We start from the raw sequence: 21,293 nt of genomic DNA on the forward strand, positions 1-21,293 counted from the left end.
CTACACAAAAATAAACTCAAAATGGATTAAATAACTAAATGTAAGGCCCCAACCATAAAACTAAAAGGAAACATAGGCAATAAACTCTTGGACATCAGTCTGAGCAATAAATTTTTGGAACCATCTCTTCAGGCAAGGGCAACAAAAGCAAAAATAAACAGTAGGGACTACTTCGAGCTAAGAAGCATCTGCACAGTGAACAAAGCCATCAACATATGAAAAGGCAGCCTATGGAATGGGAGGAGCTATTTGCAAATGGTATTTCCAATAATGGATGTTAATATCCAAAACATATAAATAACGTATACAACTTGATGTCAAAAAAACAATCTGATTAAAAATTGGGCACAGGACCTGAATAGACATGTTTACATAAAAAATATACAGATGACCAACAGACACATGAAAAGATGCTCAACATCACTAATCATCAGGGAAATGCAAGTCAAAACTACAATGAGATACCAATTTGGCAACTCTCAGAATGGCTATTATAAAAAAGACAAGAAATAACACATGTTGGTGAGGATGTAGAGAAAAGCAAACACTTGTGCACTGTTGGTGGGAATATAAACTGGTGCAGCCATCATGGAAAACGGTATGGAGGTTCCTCAAAAAAATTAAAAATACAACTACATGATACAGCAATTCCACTGCTGGGTATTTACCCAAAGAAAATAAAAACACGAATTCCAAAGGATCTATGTGCCCCCTGCCATGATAATTGAAGCTTTATTTATAATAGCTAAAATATGGAAACAACTTCAGTGCCCATTAATGCATAACTGAATAAAGAAGATATATATATATATATATATATATATATATATATATATACACACATATATATATAGACACCCATAAAAAATGTTGCTATGTGTTACAACATGAAAGGAACTTGAGGGTATTACGCTAAGTGAAATAAGTCAGAGAAAGACAAATACTAGATGATTTCACTTATATGTGGAATCTGAAAAACAAATTAAAAAAAATAAAACAAATAAAAAAAAGCAAGCTCATAGATACAGAGAATAGATTGGTGGTTGCCAAAGGTGGAGGAGCAGGGAAGAAATGGGTGAAGGTGGTCTAAAGGTCAAGCTTCTAGTTACAAAAAAGAAAGTCATGGGATTGTACAGCATAGTGACTATAGTTAATAATACTGTACTGCATATTTGAAAGATACTAAGAGAGTAAATCTTAAAGGTTCTTATCAGAAGAAAAAACATTTAGAACTATGTAAGGTAGTAGATATTTACTAGAATTATGGTGGCCATTGCACAATGTATACAAATGTCAAATCATTATGTTTCACACATGAAACTAATAAAATATGTCAACGTGCCTCAATTAAAAAATATAAATAGATAAATAAATAAGTAAATAAATAAATAAATAAATAGAATAGAATAACCAGAGACCACAAACAAGCTGAAGATTTTTTTTGAAATTTTTTTTTTTTTCAACGTTTTTTATTTATTTTTGGGACAGAGAGAGACAGAGCATGAACGGGGGAGGGGCAGAGAGAGAGGGAGACACAGAATCGGAAACAGGCTCCAGGCTCCGAGCCATCAGCCCAGAGCCTGACGCGGGGCTCGAACTCACGGACCGCGAGATCGTGACCTGGCTGAAGTCGGATGCTTAACCAACTGCGCCACCCAGGCGCCCCCAAGCTGAAGATTTTTAAGACCACTTTCAATATCTATAATTTTACTAGGAAAAATAAAATAAATTCACTGCATAGATAAACATTTATACTATTCAAATATTTGTTTCTTGTTGCAGAAGAAACCATCAAGGAAAAACACTTTCTATTGGATCATCACTAACAGAACAAAATGAGATTTAAAAATTAAGAGTTAATGGGGTAGTATTTAGATACACACACACACACACACACACACACACACACACACACACACACTTTTATTTTTCCTGATTTAACAAAGAAAACGCTCTAGGGAAACTGTAGACCTGATTAAAAAGTCTGGTAATCTTTCCCTCTTTTATTTTCTGCAGCACTTACTGTCTACATGAATCATTTGGCATGAGTGAATTGTCTTGTATCTTTTCATGCGTGTATGTCTTGACTGTACAACGAGAAAATGTGCTCTTGGAAGGAAGTTCCCTGTGATCCTAAGCCCTACGCCTTATACATAACCTGAATGCCTTAATCATTGATTGACATGTACATTTACAGGGAGGAGCCTGATGAGATACACTTAAAACCTTTATTCATTGATTTACAAAATGTACAATATTTACAAAATTTAGGCATTAATCTCTATTGACATGAATGCTATGGGGAGTCTGAAAATAAATAAGTGGCACATAGGTTAATGTACACATCATGGCTGTTTGCACTTCAAGCCGTCACCAATGGTGGGATTTGAGGGAAAGTTTAATGTGGTATAAAAGTCAGATGGATGACCAGTCCTGGGCCTTCCACATGAATGGCCCTTCCTTGGCTTCTTGAGGCTGGGGAAGGTGAGCCAACCACTTTCTTTCAAGAGAATGAAACGTCAGCCATTCTGACAGGCACTCAAGGTGCATGCAGTCAAATCTGTGTAGAGTTTGCAGTGATCCCCCGGGTGGCAGATGAGTTCACATCACTGTGGACTTGGCCCCTGCACACCAGACAGGGAAGCTCTGGAGTGGTCGCTTTATGATTTAAGAACCAGCATTTGGATTCTGTCTCTCACTCAAATTGCATGCAGTACTTGGCAGGTATCAGTGGAGAGTGGCCATGCACAAAAAATGGTACTTGTAGATATGTACAACATCAAGTTTTCACTGTCTTAAAGCATTTTTAGCAATTATAGCAATTGACCTGTTACCTCTTTTAGCAAGAGGAATGAACTAGGAAGCTGTACCTCCACCCCTTAAAGAAAAAACACCATCTAGGGGACCCACACAAATGACATCCTGCAGAGGCAGGACTAGACAAACACCACATGATCAGAGGGTCAAATTCCCATGGTCAGGTCTGGAAGTTTTCCTAGGGGTGGTAATTCCATTGTCCCTGCACTCTTCAATCCCACCTCAACCTATATAACTTAAATAGGGAGGAAAAGGCTTCATGTTATTGAGCTTCTTAGAGCCTTAGTACCTTCATCTGTAAAGTGAAAATACTAGTAATATTCCTTTCAGGGTGCTTGCAGGTTTTACAGGACTTAATACATACATACATATATAAAGTGCTTAGCATAGTGCCTGCCACATAAGAGGTGCTTAGTAAATATCTTGCTTTCTCTCCCTCTACTTCTCTCACCCCAGTTATAAGCAAAGTATTGATAAGCCTACCAAACTCTGATTTAAGGCCATTTGATGCAATTTAGATTATTTTGTATCAGAGTTACCGCTCTCAGTTCATATTTGGTAATCCCTGAGGGGGCCTCATTTTATGAGCCACAGACATTTTCCAGTGCAGGGCAGATGGACCCTGACAATGCTCTCCTGTTTATCAGCAATGGCTCCACCAAATTTCATGAAAATATGCCCCATAACCCTGCAGAGAAACTCATACCAGTGATCGTCACCACCTGAACATTTCTGGGACAACACCACTGAGGAAACAATGAGTGAAACCCTAGAGGCCAACACATTTACTCTTGCTCAAACATAAGTTAATATTTTTCAACACTGGTGCAAGTATTATAGATAACCTTCAACAAACATATATTACAGGCTCTACCACTGTTGAAAAATAAGTATTCTAATTCAGTCATTTTGTTTAGAATAAAGAATATTTTACAATATATTTTAGTTTCTAGTTACCCCATACAAAAATAAATATTGTATAAATGATTTACAAGGAAGAAGAAAAAGTTGTAACTCAGGCCAAAAAATACAGGAAGGATGGCAAAAATTTTACCATCTACTTCAAAAGCAATCACCTAAAAGAAAAACTCCCCCTGGGTCTCCTTACTAGTCTCACCATCACCCAACTGGCTTACCTCCTTCTCATTCTAGGATATTATGTCTTCCTTCCCTATCAGTCTTGAGATAACGTAGTGTAGAACCTTCTCCCTAAAGTCACTGAGGATTTGAAAGAGGAAGAACCCTGAGGGCTTTCTGGAAGTATGAAGTGCAGAAGGACAATCTGACTAAGCTACTGATTGGGCCCTCGCGGTGAACTCGGGTCAACCTGCACATGTCTCTTTCCTTTCATTCTGATATCCTTTCTCTCCTTAGATTATCTACGCCTGAATAGACCCCATGACTGGAGAAAACTCCATCCTGCTTTGGGACTCTTTGGATACCCTTTGGCCCAGGTAGAACCCAGGATCTCATGGAGCACAATGAGGTGCCAAATCAAGGTCAATCTCACCAATTTTAATGCAAGGCTATGCAAGGTACTTTATGGATAATAGTTCCATTAAGTTGGGAAAAATCTTTCTCCAGCTAGCCCTCCCCCTATACAACAAATTTATGATTGCCTTTTATTTCCCACAGAGAGCAGAGGGAATAGGATTCCCACCACTGGGAGAAAAATGTTGGGAAAATTAAATTGGACAACTGCATATTACTTTTTTAGGGACTCAGTCAGAATCTCCAAGGAAACAGTCTGTTCCTTTTGGATTCAAAGTTTGAAAATTCTAAAGCTATAAATAAAGTCATATCCAAACCAGTGGTCTTTACCTTTTTCCTGAAGCACACACATGTATGCATGTCCACATAACATATCATCTAACATCTCAAGGGTCCCAGGACCTCTTGTGGCTCATGCATGTATTCCAAATAAAGAGACTCGGACATCAATAAATGCAGAACTATTTCCTGGAGTGAAAAGAAAGGTTCGTGGTATACGACTCAGGGTCTATTTTGGGGGCAGGCTGGCTTTGATGAGGTCTTGGACTTGAAATGACTACACTGACACAACGCTTGTTCCTCATGGTAAATGGCGATGCTTGGCTGTGAAGACATCTGTGAGTGTTGTGGTTTCCCATGTGTAACTATTGTCAAGCCAACGACTCATGCATGACTATGGACCATGGAGATCCCCATGGATTGCTACTATACATGGCGTCTTTGAGCTGCTATAATGTGAGTCCCAACCACACCCACAAGCAGGACACGATCACTGACATGCAGTGTGGGTGCCCATTTGTCTGATTTATGGGTGATGTTGTGGCAAATGTGGCATCAGTTTCATTTCGGGGGAGTGGCAAGTTACAGATATTTCCTTCACAACAGGAAGTGCAGACCTGAAAGAAAGGAAGAGAAACAGAAGGGTGATGAGAAGCTGGCAGATCTTGGAAGGAGGCAGGGAATTTGGAAGGAACTGTCTCCCTCACAGTAAGACTGAATGAAAGTGACCCGTTCTACAAAAGAGGCACCGACCCTGCATTTAAGGAAGTGGGATGAGATTTCATCTGGAAGCAATGTGGCCAAAAAAAAAAAAAAAAACAAACCCTGGACTCAGCTTCCAGGAACATGGGTTCTGCTTCTGACATCCCATCACATGCTTATTACATGGTTTTATAACCTTCCTAGGTCTCAGCTTTTCCATCTGGGTAATGGGGATTCTAATACCCTCCTATCTCAAAGAAACCCTTTCTGACTACTTGGGGAAGCTGTTCAGACGGTAAACTTTCACTTGCCAAATTTTCACAGTGTACATGAAGTGGAAACAACCCAACTTAAACTGAACTATTTGCTTTCATTAGAACTGTCCACATAATTATCACCATTCTTGTGGGTGAGTTAAAGTTTGAAGGGTTTGCATTAATGCAATTACTCCTGCTTTATCCAACTTTATTCATGGACCATAAGAAAGAAAGAAATCTAAAGGATTGTTGACAGAAATTACTTGGGGCCATGGCTACACAAAGTACAGATTAGCAGCTTCCACATCACCTGGAGCCCATTAGAAATGCAGAATCTCAAACCTCACCCCAAATTTAGTGAATCAGAATCTGCATTTTAACAAGATCCTCGAGTGGCCCATATGCACCATAATATTTGAAAAACTGTCTGATGGCAAATATCCTATTCAGTCATTATCCTGCAGGGATTTGAGTCTTGTCACAGTTGACATGGGCTAGGGAGACATTATAATGTTGAGGAGAGAAACTGAAGGTCAGAAGTGAGTTTGAATTCTGTCAGACAGAATTACCAGCTGTGTGACCTTTGCACATGATGTTACTTCTCTGATCTTTAACTTGATCCATGGTAAAGCAGCACAATAAGGACTGAGAGCCTAGCTTTCTGGGAGTGGGGTGAGAGGTAGGTAAAACCCTTGAACATAGCTTTTATATTTCAAACCAGGATCAAGTTGGTATACTATATTTTAAAATTTAATTGTTACTGTATTTCACAAGTTGCTTGAAAATTAGGTGTCTTCTTGAAGCCCCTACTAAACGTGCCGCTCCAGGGTACTGAGAGTAGAAGTTGCTTCTGACACCAGGAAGGCAGCCTGATGGGGAGAAGTGAGCCAACTCCAAATAAAGGCCAAGGCCTGCCTGATATACAAGATTATATGTGGAGCCAGCTCTGAACCATCAGCAGGAGAGTCGGGGGCATTCTCCACTCCAACCACAAGTCAGGCTGCATTTCTCTGGTTCTTTGTATTCTCTTTCACGGCTGCACTTGAAGTTCACTTTATACTGAGTGCTTCCATATAGGCACCAGATAGAGTTTAAGAGGGAGCCAACCCACAAGGAGATGGTTCTCTGATCACCTAATCAAATTATTCAGGAGCCAATGGATACCTTCCCCAAATCAGCATTCCAATAAAGACATGAGCCTCACTTCACAGATAACTATTGATGCTCAACTGCCGTGGCCATCCTCAGCTGAATGAATTGTTGCTACATCTGCAATGCTTTATCGTGAGGATGTAACTGATCCCTCATTCCTCTTCCTTCCAGTGGCTTTACCACTTTCTTCTGAGGAAAGGAAGGGATTACAACTTTCAATATCCTCTTGGTGTTGTGTTTACATAATTAAACCGGTTTTCCTATGCTCTGCTGTAAATTTTTATTCTTTTAGAGCAAACAGGAAAGGAGAATCTTCTCATAATGGTATAAAAGTACTCAAAAGCCAGGTTACACCAGGGAGTGGGAACTGGCTCATGAGCACGGGCGCGCATCTGTGGTGGAGGAAGACTAACTATGCTGTACCGGTCACTTGCTTTGTTGCCCAGACCTTGTGGCCTTCATGCTCAGAATCTCTGCAGCCAGTGGACAAGCACTCTTCCAGTGGAACGCAGCGTTTGGTGACAGAGATGCTGTTTCCTGTGACTTCCATTGTATGCTGAGTGTAGCAGTATCTGGTCTCTGTCAACAGAGAAAAAATATGTTTCAATTGAGATGGGAAATGTTAACCTGACCTGCCTGGAAGCGAAACAACAGAAGGGTCAACATTACTAGTCCTGAAGAGATTTAACAGCACATGAGATGTACACTGTGTTGAGTTTACGTCCAATCCCAAAGACGTCCTTGGAGAGATGCGCTTTGCCATGGTAGGAAGAGAGCCTTCTGAAGAATATTGGTGTCTTGGCCCGTCGTCATCCCCATAAAGCAAGATATAGTGGTATGACTCTTTGCCTTTCAACAAGTTTTGCCACTGTATTGATTTTTATTTTTAGGGAAGGAGAGGTCTGGAGGGACGATTAGGATATGAGAATCAGAACTTTTGGGGAAGATAAAGGGGTGAAAAAGTTCAAAGAACACAGGGTTTAAAAACAAAAAGTTAGGCAGGTAACAATGGTCTTCAAAGAGTTAAAAGACTATAGCAGAGGCACATGTGTGTGTGCGTGTGTGTGTGCGTGTTTTGGAAACAGCTATTCCCAAGTAAGGGCTGAATAATTAAAAACCAATTCATTTTATCTTCAGAAAATGACTTTATCCAGAAGAAAGAACTTCTTGACAATGAGCATAGCTAGATCTTGGAATTTATTACAGAAGAAAACTAACTCAATAATGAAGGTGTTCCAAAATGGAAGGGCATCATTTCTCCCTAGTATGATTTCAGTGTCTTCTAAAATGGCAGATGAAGACCGACCATGATGTAAGTTTCTAGACATCCCTCCAGGTCTTAGGAATCCAAAAACTTAAGATTTCTTCCAAACTACCATGGAGAATTTTTCTCTTTCAAATTTAAAGACTAAAGAAAAATGGCTTTGTCAAAGTAATTCTTTAAGGCCTCTAGGCAGTGTTCAGCTTTCTAAGCCTGGGATTTAGGAGAATGTTCCTGCTCCACTTTCAGAATGAAAAAGAGAATGAATAATTCTTAAGAAATGTCACTGAGCTGTTTTTCATCCATATCTTGGATTCCACTTTGCATGCTTTATACATTTTGGATATTTAGTGGCTAATATGGAATTATGACCTTCTATGATATTATTTATTAGGCAATAAAAATTCCCCCCACCAGATTCTGTCACAATTTTGGCAGCTTTTAACCAAAGTACTAATGTCCAAAGAAGAAAGCTTGAGAATTTTAGGCCCTGAGAATGAGCTAATACAGACCACACTGACACATCTTGAGAGTCATAAAAATCCAGGGGTTTTAATAATCTTCCTAACACCCCCCCCCTCCCCACCTGACAGGAACCTGAGTGACCTCTGATTGAGTCTCACTATGGACAGAGATTTTCTTAATGGTTACACTACTGGTGGGCGTACTTGGGCTGAGTCTGGTCAATGCCCTCCCCAAAATGCTGTTCCCACACTGTACCCTGACCAGAATTTTATTGGTGGGAATCAGGTCAAGGCAGTCCTAGCTAGCTCAGGGTCCTGGAGAGCTCTTTGGGAGTTGAGTAAGTACAGCCACCCTATGAACTCACAGGAAAAGTTGACAATTTTGCACCTGGAAATGATTCTCCCAAAGCCCTAAAATATTTTAGAATTGGAGTGATTGTTTTTCTGATGGGAAGCAGGTGTCAGCTCTCCTCTGATTTTTAAAAAAAGATTTTAAGCCTGTGACAGGTTTTAACAAATGGAGGCCAGTGGCCTGAGGGATTTACCACATTTCCCAAAGAAGACTGGTTTACTTCTTTGATATCAGACTTGGACACTTATGGCCATGACAGGTACACCTTTCCCACTGCATCCCATCTTGAGATGCTCAAAAAAGCAATAAAGACAGGAATGTTCTTATCTCCTGTCTCATCTTCATACAGAAACAGGAGCAGATGCCAGAGGTTTAACTGCTCCAAATATAAATTGGAGCAGATAAGATCATACATTTATGGAATAAGTAAATCATTATATGGTTTCAGCTTTGGAAATTGGGTTTATCCCCCAAGTATTAAATTCTCTTATCTTCAGTAAGCTTTGAGTAACAATTGGTGAACTTGATATAACTACTTTTTGTTCTTACTTTTATGCCCATAACAAACTCTCTTTTAATTTATTAATTGCAAATTTATTCCACTGCACAGATAACAACTAATGAGGAAGATATGCCAAAGTCCAGTACTTAATAAGCTCATTCTTAAAATCCTGGGGGGTGGGGGGTGGGGGCGGAAGGAACAAAAATGATCAGTGATGAGGCTGGATAAAAAATTGTCTTGCACTCACTAAATCTGACCCTCAAAACAAAGATATTTTGAGAACATCCCATTATTTCCAGCAGCAGCAACCTCAGATCCGAAGTGTCAGTCTCTTAGAAGTATCCATCCCACTTCTTATCTTACAAAACCCCTGGGTGAGTTATGAAATGTTAATGTAAAACAAGGTTCTGTAGTTAAATAAGTTTTGAAAATATTCAAATAAAGTTGAACATGTTTCTTTAGAGCACAACTTAGGAGAGCCTTGAATGTGTATTGTGATCTCCAAGGCAAGCAGGCAGCATTTCCCAAGCAGAATGAGGTGGACCACATGTGGCTTATCACTGGGCTGTAGAATTGATAAAAAAAAAAGGAGTTTCAGCCACTGAGCATTGCTCTCCATGCATCCCGAATAATCCTTGGGTTAGTAATGAGGTTATATGAGACTCAAGCCTGCTGATAACTTCACACTAAAAGGATTTCAAAGGCTTTTATCTAAAAGATAAAAGATGGATTTGAATTTCTACCAGGTTAGTTTCGGCCTCTAAAATCTCATATTCTGCAACAGCATGGTATTCCCAGAGGTTGTGAAACAAAAGTATTTTTCTGGAAGACTCACAGGCATGCAGTTGAAAGCAGAACTCATTAAGAGAGCTTAATCAACTATTGGAAAACACGAAATTTATAATTTTCATGAAATACACATACACACACAAATTCCTTAACCTAGTTCTGAAATCAAAACAACGTTCAAAGCTAAAATGTAAATTTCCATTTACCCACAAATATTCAGTTTCCAATAATAGAAACTGAGTTTCAACAACATATATATTAAATGATTTGAATTAAAAATGACCAATTCTCTGGTAAAAGGCTTTCCCGCCACTCAGTTATTCCTGTGGCTCTACTAGTTTTGGTCTCTCTGCAAACATATATAACGATTAAAGTGATGCCAGAGAACAATTCACCATGTGCAAGAAAATTAGTGGCAGGAAAATAACTGTAATCATAATATTACAAATTATGCTGAAAAACTGAAAGTCCAGTGGCATCTGGTGGCATACTTCCAGCCTGGTTCCTTACCGCGCCCTCAGTCCTTCACATCCAGCTATTTCCAGGTCCTCCTTTGCAATGACTTTGCCTAAGTGTCCCACTGGATCCCCTTCTCCCATGTCTGACCCCAAAGGATTTCATTGCAGCTCTTGGGCTCCACTATGTATAATGTCTTCCGCGTGATTCCCCTGGGCTTCAGAGTTTTGTCTTCTAGATTTTTTTCTGCATCTCTGGTCTCTTCTCTTCCAACCCTTTCTCTAACCTGAATGTTGATATTCTCCCATGATCTGTTCTTGAGCCTATTCTCTTCTCACTGAAGTGACCTCATCCAACCTCCAACGTTGTCTTCAGTCTGATTCTCTCTCCCAAACTATAGAACCAATCTCTTGCTATCTCCTGGACATTGCAAGCAGCACCTCAGACCTCACATATCTCAAATAACTCATATTCCTCCCTCCCCATTTGTTTATCTTTCCAGTGTTTTTATCTCAGGAAGGGACATCCTGAGTCCTGAGATGTGGCACCTCCATCTCGGACTAGGAAATTCAGAATTAGCTCAGACTTCTCTTCCCAAGCCAGGTGTCTTTAAGTTCCCTGAAATGTGTTCATTACCCTAATCTTTCTGTTCCGTTTTCCATTTTCCCAGTGCAGGACCTCATCATTTCCTGTCTTCTTTGTCTCTGACCTCTCCTTTCTAATGCAGGTGTCAGACAGCCATCCGATGTATTGCTGAAACCAAGGTCAGATCACGCTACTCACTGTCTATGAGAGCCTGAGTGAACCCTAGCTGTCAAGCAGCCCTGGCCTCAATACTGCTAGGTTTATTTGGCCTACTGGAGTGGTCAGTAGGTGGTCTGTTACTCTCTCTCTTCTCCTGAAGCTGTGTGCCAGTAATATAGTAGGAGGGGCGCCTGGGGGGCTCATTCAGTTGAGCGTCAGACTTTGGCTCAGGTCATGATCTCACGTTCCATCTGTGAGTTTGATTCCAGCATTGGGCTCTCTGCTGTCAGCACAGAGCCCACTTCAGATCCTCTGTCTCCCTCTCTCCCTATCCCTCCCCTGCTCGCAAGCACTCAATCTCTCTCTCTCTCTCTTAAAAAAAAAAAAAAAAAAAAAAAAAAAGAGGATATAGGAGTAGCTTTGCTTCCTTGCTAGAAGTATTGATTACATTTATAACTCAGAGCTTGGCATTTGAAACTCAGCACTTATTCTTATTCAACATTACACTTAATCTAGGCCCCAGACTATCTCCTCATTGCCTACTGGATACCTTGAGACACCATGTTATATCCTTTGACCATTCTTCACAACAAAAAAAATTTCCCCCTATCTTCTGCTCCTGGAAACCTTTTCTTCAAGGTTCAATATAAATGTGATGAATTCTGTGAACCCTTCCTTGATTTTCCTCCCAACCGGGTTCACAGGCCTTCTTAGCTTCCTCATTTGTTATATCTGGCTTTCCTTCTAGATCAGTGTTTCTCAACATTAGCACAACTGATGTATCTTTTTGTTTTTTACTGGTTGATTTTTTAAATTTATTTTGAGATAGTTACAGATTCACATGAGTTTGTAAGAAATAATACGGAAGGATCTCATGTACCCTTCACCCAGTTTTCCCCAAATGGCAACACATTGCAAAAGTATAGTATCACAATCAGGATATTGATATGGATGCAGTCAAGATACAGAACATTTCTACCTCCACAAGGACCACTCATGTCCACTTTTTATTCTCACATCCTTGTCCCTCCTCTTCCCACCCCTCCTTAATCCTTGGCAACCACTAATCTGTGCTCCATTTCTATAAATTTGTCATCTTAGGGATGTTATATAAATGGACTCATAAAGTACTCAAACTTTGGGGATTAGGCATTTTCACTCAGCCTTATTCACTTGAGAGTTATCAGGATTATTGTATCAACGGTTTGTTAATTTTTAATCCTGAGTAGTATTCCATGCTGTGGATGTACCAACGTTGTAATTAACCATTCACCCATTGAAAGGGTATCTAGGTTACGGATATTATTAATGAAACTGTTATCAACACTTGTATAAATGCTTTAATGTGAACATAGGTTCTCATTTCTCTGGGGTAAATGCTCAGAAGTGGCATTACTAGGTTATACGGTAGGTCTCTGTTTAATTGTTTAAGAAACTGCCATAATGTTTTCGAGAGTGGCTGTACTATTTTATACTCCCACCCACAATACATATATGATCTAGTTTCTCCTAATTCTTACTGGCATTTGATAGTGTTGCTATTTTTTTTTTTTTTTATTTTAGACATTCTGATAGATATATAGTGTTATCTCATGTTTTTAATTTGGATTTTCTGAATGTCTAAATGATGTTGAACATGTGTTTATTTGCCATCTGTTTATTTTCCTTGGTGAAATATCTGTTCATGGTTTTTTTCCTTTTCTTGCTTATTTTGTTTCCTTTTTTACTGTTGTGTTTTCAGAATTCTTTATACATTTTAGATACTAGTCCTTTGTCAGATATTTGATTAGCAAATATTTTACGTCAGTTTGTTATTGGTATTTTCCTCCTATTAACAGAGTCTTATGTAGAGCAAGAGTTTTTAATTTTGATGAAATCCAATTTACCAAGTTTTCCTTTTATGGATCATGCTTTTTATATCAAGTCTAAGAACTTTTTGCCTAGCCTTAGATCTCGAAGAGTTCCTCCTGTGCTTTTTCCCCAAAGGTCATATAGTTTTATATTTGACATTTAAGTCTATGATTAATTTTGAGTTAACTTTTGAAAGAAGTGTAATACTTGGGTTGAGGTTCATTTTTTGCCCCTGGATGTCCAAATGCTCCTGCAAGTGTGTTTGTTGCAAAGGCTCTTTCCTCTAGTGAACTGAATTTTGTATCCTTGTCAAAAAGTTGGGCATAAAAATGAACAAATCAGGAGACTATAGATGCTGGAGAGGATGTGGAGAAATGGGAACCCTCTTGCACTGTTATTGGGAATGCAAATTGGTGCAGCCGCTCTGGAAAGCAGTGTGGAGGTTCCTCAGAAAATTAAAAATAGACCTACCCTATGACCCAGCAAGAGCACTGCTAGGAATTTACCCAAGGGATACAGGAGTACTGATGCATAGGGGCACTTGTACCCCAATGTTTATAGCAGCACTCTCAACAATAGCCAAATTATGGAAAGAGCCTAAATGTCCATCAACTGATGAATGGATAAAGAAATTGTGGTTTATATACACAATGGAATACTACGTGGCAATGAGAAAGAATGAAATATGGCCCTTTGTAGCAACATGGATGGAACTGGAGAGTGTGATGCTAAGTGAAATAAGCCATACAGAGAAAGACAGATACCATATGGTTTCACTCTTATGTGGATCCTGAGAAACTTAACAGAAACTCATGGGGGAGGGGAAGGAAAAAAAAAAAAAAAAAGAGGTTAGAGTGGGAGAGAGCCAAAGCATAAGAGACTGTTAAAAACTGAGAACAAACTGAGGGTTGATGGGGGGTGGGAGGGAGGGCAGGGTGGGTGATGGCTATTGAGGAGGGCACCTTTTGGGATGAGCACTGGGTGTTGTATGGAAACCAATTTGACAATAAATTTCATATATTGGAAAAAAAAAAGTTGGGCATATTTTGAGAGTCTCTTTCTGAAATCTCTATTCTGTTCCATTGATCTATGTCTCTATCCTTCTGAAAATACCACAGTCCTGATTCCTGTAGCCATATGATGATTCTGGAAAGAGGATTGATTGGTTCCTCCCACTTAAATTCCATTTTCAGAACTGTTTCAGCTATTCTTGTTTCTTACCTTTCCATATAAATTGTATAATAATCTTGTCCAGAACTACAAACAATTTTGCTAGAATTTGATAGGAATTGTGTAAAATCTGCACATAAATTTGGACAGATTTGACATCTTTACCATGTAGAGTCTTTCAATTCATGAACGTGGCCTCTCCATTTACTTAAATTTCCTTGGAATTCTTTCATTAGCACTTATAGTTTCAGCATACAAGTCCTATATGTGTTTTGTTACATTTACCTTGAAGCATTTAATATTTTTTGAACCATTATAAGTGGTATTATATTTTTAAATTCAATGATCATGTGTTAATCGATAGTATATATGAGTACAATTGAATTTTGTGTCTTAATCTTAGTATTTTGTGACCTTGCTGAACTTAATAGTGCTAAGGGTTTTGTGTAGAAGTGTTGAGATTTTCTACTTAGAAAATCATGTCATCTGTGACATGGGACAGTTTTATTTCTTCCTTTCCAATCTGTATGCCTTTCATTTCCTTTTCTTGCCTTATTGCACTGGGTAGAATTTTCAACAGGACATTGGATAAAAATGATGAAAGTGATATCCTTGCCTAGTTTTTTATCTTAACAGGGAAGTATTTTGTCTTTCACTATTAAGTATGTTTGCTACGGGTTTTTTAAAATAAATATTCTTTATCAAATTGAGGAAGTTTCTCTCATACTGTTTTTCTGAAAGTTGTTGATCATGAATGGTATTGAATTTTGCCAAATGCTTTTTCTGCTTCAGTTGATATTGACATATGATTTTTCATCTTCAGCCTGTTAATATCGTGGATTACACTGGGTGATTTTCAAATATTGAAGCACACCTGCATTCCTGAAATAAGCTCTATTTGGTCAGGCTTATTTTTATATATTGCTAAATTTTATTTGTTGATATTATATTAAGGGTGTTTGCGATTATATTCATAAGGAATATTAGATTTCAGGGGGTTTTGTGTGGCTTTTGTTTGTTTTTGTTTTGTTGTTTTTTGGTACTATCTTAGTCTGGTTTTAGATTCAGGGTAATTCTAGATTGTATATAAACTGCATAACAAAGTACCTTAGACTAGGTGACCTACACAGAAGAAATCTATTTTTTCCCAGTTCTGGAGGCTGAAAGTCCAAGTTAAGGTGTCAATAAGGTTTATTTCTTCTGAGGCTTCTTTCCTTGGCTCACAGATGGGCCACTTCTCCCTGTATCTTTTCATGGTCTTTCCTCTGTGCGAGTCTGTGTCCTAATCTCCTCTTCATCACTGAACCTGAATCACTACTTTAAGGACCCTATCTTTAACTACAATCATATTCAGGAATACTGGGGATTAGGTTTCACATGTGAACTTTGAGGTGGGGGGGGACACTACTGAGCCTATAAGAGGATCCTTGGTGATAGAGACAGTAGCTGAAAGCAGTCATGTAAGAAGCCTCTGGGCTACTGAAAATAATCCATTTCTTAATCAGGGTGCTGCTTCCATGATGATATCTTGGTTTTTGTTTTGGTCTTATTTTTTCAAAAAAAAAAAAAAATGTTCCATACCTGCTAAGGACAGGTCACATATTAACTTGAGGAATCTCTCTTTTAAAGCAAATCTTTGAAATTCATAAAGCTATGTGCTTATAACCAGGCAAAGACCAAAAAGGTGGTTGGGGAGGTATACAAAAGCAGTGAGGGTAAACAGGATCTTATAGAGGACAGTAGTTAAAATAAAAGTGATAAGACAAAAACATCAAATAGATGCTTCCTATCTGAGGCAATTATGTTAATAGAAAATACTTGGGCAAAAACACTGAATTGCAGTAGGTTAGATGATTTCAGGGTGTCAAAAGGAAGCCATCTTGTTTAGGCTGATATAACTTTGGGGTTAAAAATTACTGGAAAAGTTCTTTTTTTTAAAGTTCTTTTAAATGTTTATTTATTTTTGAGAGAGAGAAAGAGAGGGAGAAAGAAAATGAGTGGGCGAGGGGCAGAGAGAAAGGAAAACACAGAATCCAAAGCAGGCTCCAGGCTCTGAGCTGTCAGCACAGAGCCTGACACGGGGCTCAAACTTATGAACCATGAGATCATGACCTGTGCCAAAGTCAGAGGCCTAACTGACTGAGCCACCCCGGCACCCCTGGAAAAGTTCTAATAAAAGAGTAAAGAGTAAATCTGGGCATCACAATGCCAGCTGAAATGAACTAGCTTGTATCTTCTTACTGAGAAACAACAGAATAAAATTAAAATAGCCAGATAAAATTAAAGCAACAAAAATCTCTGTGAAAGCATAGGTGAGCTACCAAGGCAGATAGGATTTGAAGAGCAAGGTATCAGCGAGACGAACAGCACACTGAGTTGAGCATGACATTCTATTCTTGTTCTCCCCTCAAGGCACCTGCTGACTCAAAAGTTGCACACATGAAGGCTGAGAAGCCAAGCAGAAAGCCCTGCTAAGGGCAAAGAAGCTGAGCAGAGCCTCTGTCACTCTCAAGGGAATTGGGAGGCACAAACAGGAATTCAGAGCCAGCAGGCAGCTGGGAGAGATGGGATAGATATATGGAGAAGTGAGGCTGGCCGTCTCGGTACAGAATTCTCGGGTAACAGTTCTTTACTTGCAGCGCTTTAAAAATGTCATTCCATTAACTTCCAGCTTCCATGGTCTCTGTTAACACTAAGTGTTGGCAAGCCTGTGCAGCAACTGGCACTCTCTGGCACTGCTGCGGATAGTATAAACTGGTACAGTCATTCTGGAAAACCACTAGGCAGTATCCGGTAAGGCCAAAGCACGCCTGCTGCATGCCCAGCAACCCCAGTGGGATAGACCTAGCGGAAAGGCACACATACGTATACCGAAATACATGGACAAGTGCGCCCACAACGCTCAAAACCTTGAAACAATCCAAACGTCCATTGAGAGTGGAAGGATGAATTTTAGCATATTCGTATAACGATCTACTATACATCTGAGAGAATAACTATGCGGCTCACAAAAACATAGATGAATTTCACATAGAAAATGAGAAAAAGAAAGGGATACATTCTGTGATTCCCTGGATACATAGCTCAGTGATAGTAGTCACAACTGTGTTACCTCTGAGAGGTAGGGTGTAATGAGTGGGGGACCCTAGTGGCCTTCTGAGGTTCTGTAGCTTAACACGGGTGACAGACACACAGCCTGTGCAGTTTGTGAAAATTCAATGAGCTCAGCACCTATGACTATTCACTTTCTGGTATGTATGTTAAACTTTAAGTTAAAAATTTTTACTTAAAAGAAAAAGGAGGAAGTCTAAGGCTTCCATTTAGCAATATGACAAAATAGATCACCTGAACACCATTTCATTACATAGCAGCCAAGAGTATTGGATAATATATAGCCAATACTTTCTATAGATATACAAATGAACTCTCCTGAAAGTGAAGGAAATTCCAAAAGCCAGCACTAGGCTCTGAGTTCTCTACCCAGGATGGAGGCGGAGCTGGGAGATGTTAATAGATAAACTATAAGAAGATGCAAGGCCTGGGGTCCTCATGGGGTTTAGAGCTAGAGTACAGACCCCTATCGAATGGTAGAAACCCTGAAGGACTATATCCTAAGATTGCCTAAAAGAGAAAAAAAATCCACCCTTGGGTAAAGTAAAACACAAGAACTGTCTCAGCCTGGGCTCAATCTGAAAGAAGTCAAAAATAAAGAAGTCTTTCCTGGAAACATGTAACCATGGAGCTTGTCTTCAGTTATGCTGGGGACCACATTTATGTATTTCCTACTTACACTAGATAACAGACAGACATATGAAGAGTCCTCCAGGGTCATGTCCAGCTTTTCCTTGACTTCTACAGAAAAGCTGTGAGCAGCACAGAAGCCAGAACCCAAAGGATATGTGTCCCTCTATCTCGAGATTTCTCTTGGTCTGATGTTGCATCAGTAGTAGTTTCAAGGGAAGATTTTGCCTCAAAGGGAGGCATCTGTACTTCATAATCAAGAAGAAACATAAAAGCCTTGGCTGCTTAGGCATCCTCTACAGAATGAGCTTTTTTGAAAATTATAATGTTTTTGACTTGACATTTAATTCCAGAGACTCTTAATAAACACTGAGATAGCCCCATTCTCAAGGAGCTTTTAATCTTGCACATAGGCAAAATCTGTGAACTCAGGGCATGCTATTAACTCTTCTTTGCTTTCACCAGTTCCTTTAACTGGTCCCTCATATAATATAATTTCAAGATCCTTTCTGACTAGAGTTATTGCACAGGAAGTGCTCAGAGACCAAAGCCTAAACAGAAGCCAACCAAGTGAAACAATGAGAGTCAGTTACGGAGGGCTCTTAAATGCTCATGTTCTAAGGCAAGAGTATGGTGTCAGGAGTCTGTTAAGTGCTGGAAGCACTAACAAAGTGATGGAGAAGAAAATATTTGCCTAACACACACTTGAAAAGTTAGAGTGACAGGGAACCTGAGTTAGCTAGAGGAAGGTGGCTTATGCCACCATTTTCCTACAGAGTGATTCTAGTTAGGATGAAGCTTTCTGGATGCTTATTTTACCAAATGATGATTCGCAACAAGTCTGTCGACTCTGGAAGCAAGCTTACCTCAGCTGCTAAAATACAACAGTCTCTATTTACATCCATTTGACTGAGTTCAGTTTTAGAAAATTCTTAAGATCCAGGCGATCCCCTGCGCAATTTGGAAAGTGGGCTTATTCCATGGAGATAAGATTAAATACCTACATAAAATTGTGTTGTTGTTGTTGTTGTTGTTGTTTTGCTTTCAACAAGTTATTTTCACATCATGTGATACTTAAAACCTAGCTAAATGTGTCATAAAAATAAACAAAAACCCAGGAATATTGCAGAAAGCTAGGATGTTTTTCCATAGCAGCTACTGAGCCCTGCTTACAAAGCCTGTTGGTAGTCCTATAGCTGCTCCAAACTAATAACAAACAGAAAAAAATAAATCTAGGGTCAGTCAGTAGTTTTTAGTAGTTAGATGCAATTCATATTTTAATCTAATAATAATGATGCCATTTTCATCATCAGAAAAATCTGGAGAAAACCCAGAGGAAGAAGAAAATTGACCGTGGCTTCATTTCTTCTCAGGTTACAGCTTTAGTCCCCATTCCTTACCTGATGTTCAAGGCCTCACAAAAATAAACAAACTCCACCACTTTGCTCCTACTATTCTCCAACACGAATTAGTTGCTGTACCCAGTTCGGGTCTCTCCCTGTCCATGGAGCACACCTGGGAATCCCATCTCCGTACCTTTGAGTCACGTGACTTCTCAGAAGACACGTCTTCTTCAACATCCTACTTCTGCTGCCTACTCGTAGGGCTGTTGCCTCTTCTCAGCCCACAATGCTGCCACTGGCCACCTCAGTCCCCACAGAGTAATTGTCCCCATAAGCTCCCACAGCACTGAAATCCAGGCTGCATTTGGTACTTGCTTCTGTCCTGATATTTTTGACATTTGATACCTTCAGATCTCATCTCCCCTAACTGGGGAGCTCCCTGAACGAAGAAACCAGATTCCTATCTTTCACTGCATGATGCCCCCTAAAAGCCTGGCGTGGTGGTTCTGTGTCATGAAGCCTCAGGGCAACACTTTCCATTTATCCTTATAAATGTAAGGACAAAAAGATAAAAGTGGGAGGAAAAAAGGGGAAAGGGGGAAATTGTGTGAACGCTGTGATACTTTCAGATATCTGTACTTTGGAAGAATAGATTTTGACCTTTGAAGAAAGCATCAGAAGGGATCTTCCTCTTTTCCTGAGAGGAATTCAAGCAGAGTGCTACCGGTCACCTGTTTTTCCTTTCTGACAGGGATATACTTGCACACCATCAGACTTGGACTGGGCCTCTATGAAATCTGGTCCAAGGCCTGAGAGCACCAGTTCACGATCCCTCCTTGTCCTCTGCATCCTCTTTGCTAGGCAATACCGAGGAAAGCACTGCCACATTTCCTCTGAATATGTCTGACTTGTGGCAATGGTTTCAAAAGCTAATCTGCCAGCTCTGTCCCTGCTGGAACCATCCCAAAGTTGATTGGCTACCCAAGCAAATCACCCTGTGTTTGTCCAGAGTCACTGTTTACAGTGGTTCTCAAATTTGCTGCATATTAGAACTACCCAGGGAGAGTTCAAAAATCCTTATGCTCAGCCATACCCCGTGCTATTTAAATATAAATCCCTGACAACGGACCGGGCATCAGTGTTTTAAAATCCCATCCCTCCTCACCCATTTCAATGTACCATCAAGTTTGAGAAGTGGTGGTTAAACCAAATCCATCAGCAACCTACCCAAATGTTCACTCTGCTGGGGAAACGTTAGAAAAACACTGGCTTATTCCAAAATAAGCACAGGACTGCAGAAGGCAATGCAGACAGGACTTATCTTTGATTACCGAGATGGCTGGATATCTAGCTTGTGAATATCAGCCAATCTTTAGCATCTCCATGTTTTTCTCTTCCCTGTGGTCTTTTGAGGCCCCATTAACATCTCAACCTAAAAGTAAACAAGAGGAAGCTAGAAATGACAACAACAGTACCTTTCACTCTTTATTAGTGGGGGGAGGCGTTCCCAGTGGTTCTTGTCCCTGACCGTTCATTAGAATCACCTGTGATACTGAACTACACCAGCGCAGGGCCCTCATCTCAGACATGCAGGTTCAAGTTCCCTAGACTGCTTTTTCTTACCATGTGGTCTCCGCACCAGCAGCATCTGTATCACCTGGGAACTCCTTAGAAATGCAAATTCTCAGACCCCATCACAGACTTACTGAATCAGGAATGGGGCAAGGGGAGAGGCATAAATCTGTGTTTTAATAAGCCATCCAGGGAATGCTGATCATGCTGGAGATTGAGGACCACTGGTCTAGGGAGGGCCAGTGATTTTGAAGAGATCTGTAAGTGTTTCTAATGGGCAGCCTAGATGGAAGTTCATGGGCAAAATACTACTGGCTTAGGCAGCTGACACTTGTCTTTTAATTGCACTT

General features: G+C 39.8%; 1 protein-coding gene across 5 annotated transcripts in view; it reads right to left on the reverse strand.

Annotated features, from left to right (window-relative positions):
• Positions 1–2,214: 2,214 nt before the first annotated feature.
• The window catches only part of LYPD6 (LY6/PLAUR domain containing 6), a 123,558-nt gene continuing 104,479 nt past the window's right edge, over positions 2,215–21,293 (reverse strand). For 4 of the 5 annotated variants that reach the window (XM_060626461.3, XM_060626460.3, XM_060626459.3 and 1 more), the window contains 2 exons: positions 7,147–7,277; positions 2,215–5,204 (listed from right to left, as the gene is read on the reverse strand). In XM_060626461.3, coding sequence (XP_060482444.1) covers positions 5,037–5,204; positions 7,147–7,277 — 299 coding nt within the window. In that variant the 3' untranslated portion in view covers positions 2,215–5,036. Of the gene's footprint in view, positions 5,205–7,121; positions 7,278–21,293 lie in introns of all 5 variants that reach the window. The other variant, XM_060626464.3, reaches the window with a different exon arrangement.

Source organism: Panthera onca, chromosome C1, assembly GCF_046562875.1.
Source record: "Panthera onca isolate mPanOnc1 chromosome C1, mPanOnc1 haplotype 2, whole genome shotgun sequence".
In the NCBI taxonomy this organism is placed as follows: Eukaryota; Metazoa; Chordata; class Mammalia; order Carnivora; family Felidae; genus Panthera; species Panthera onca.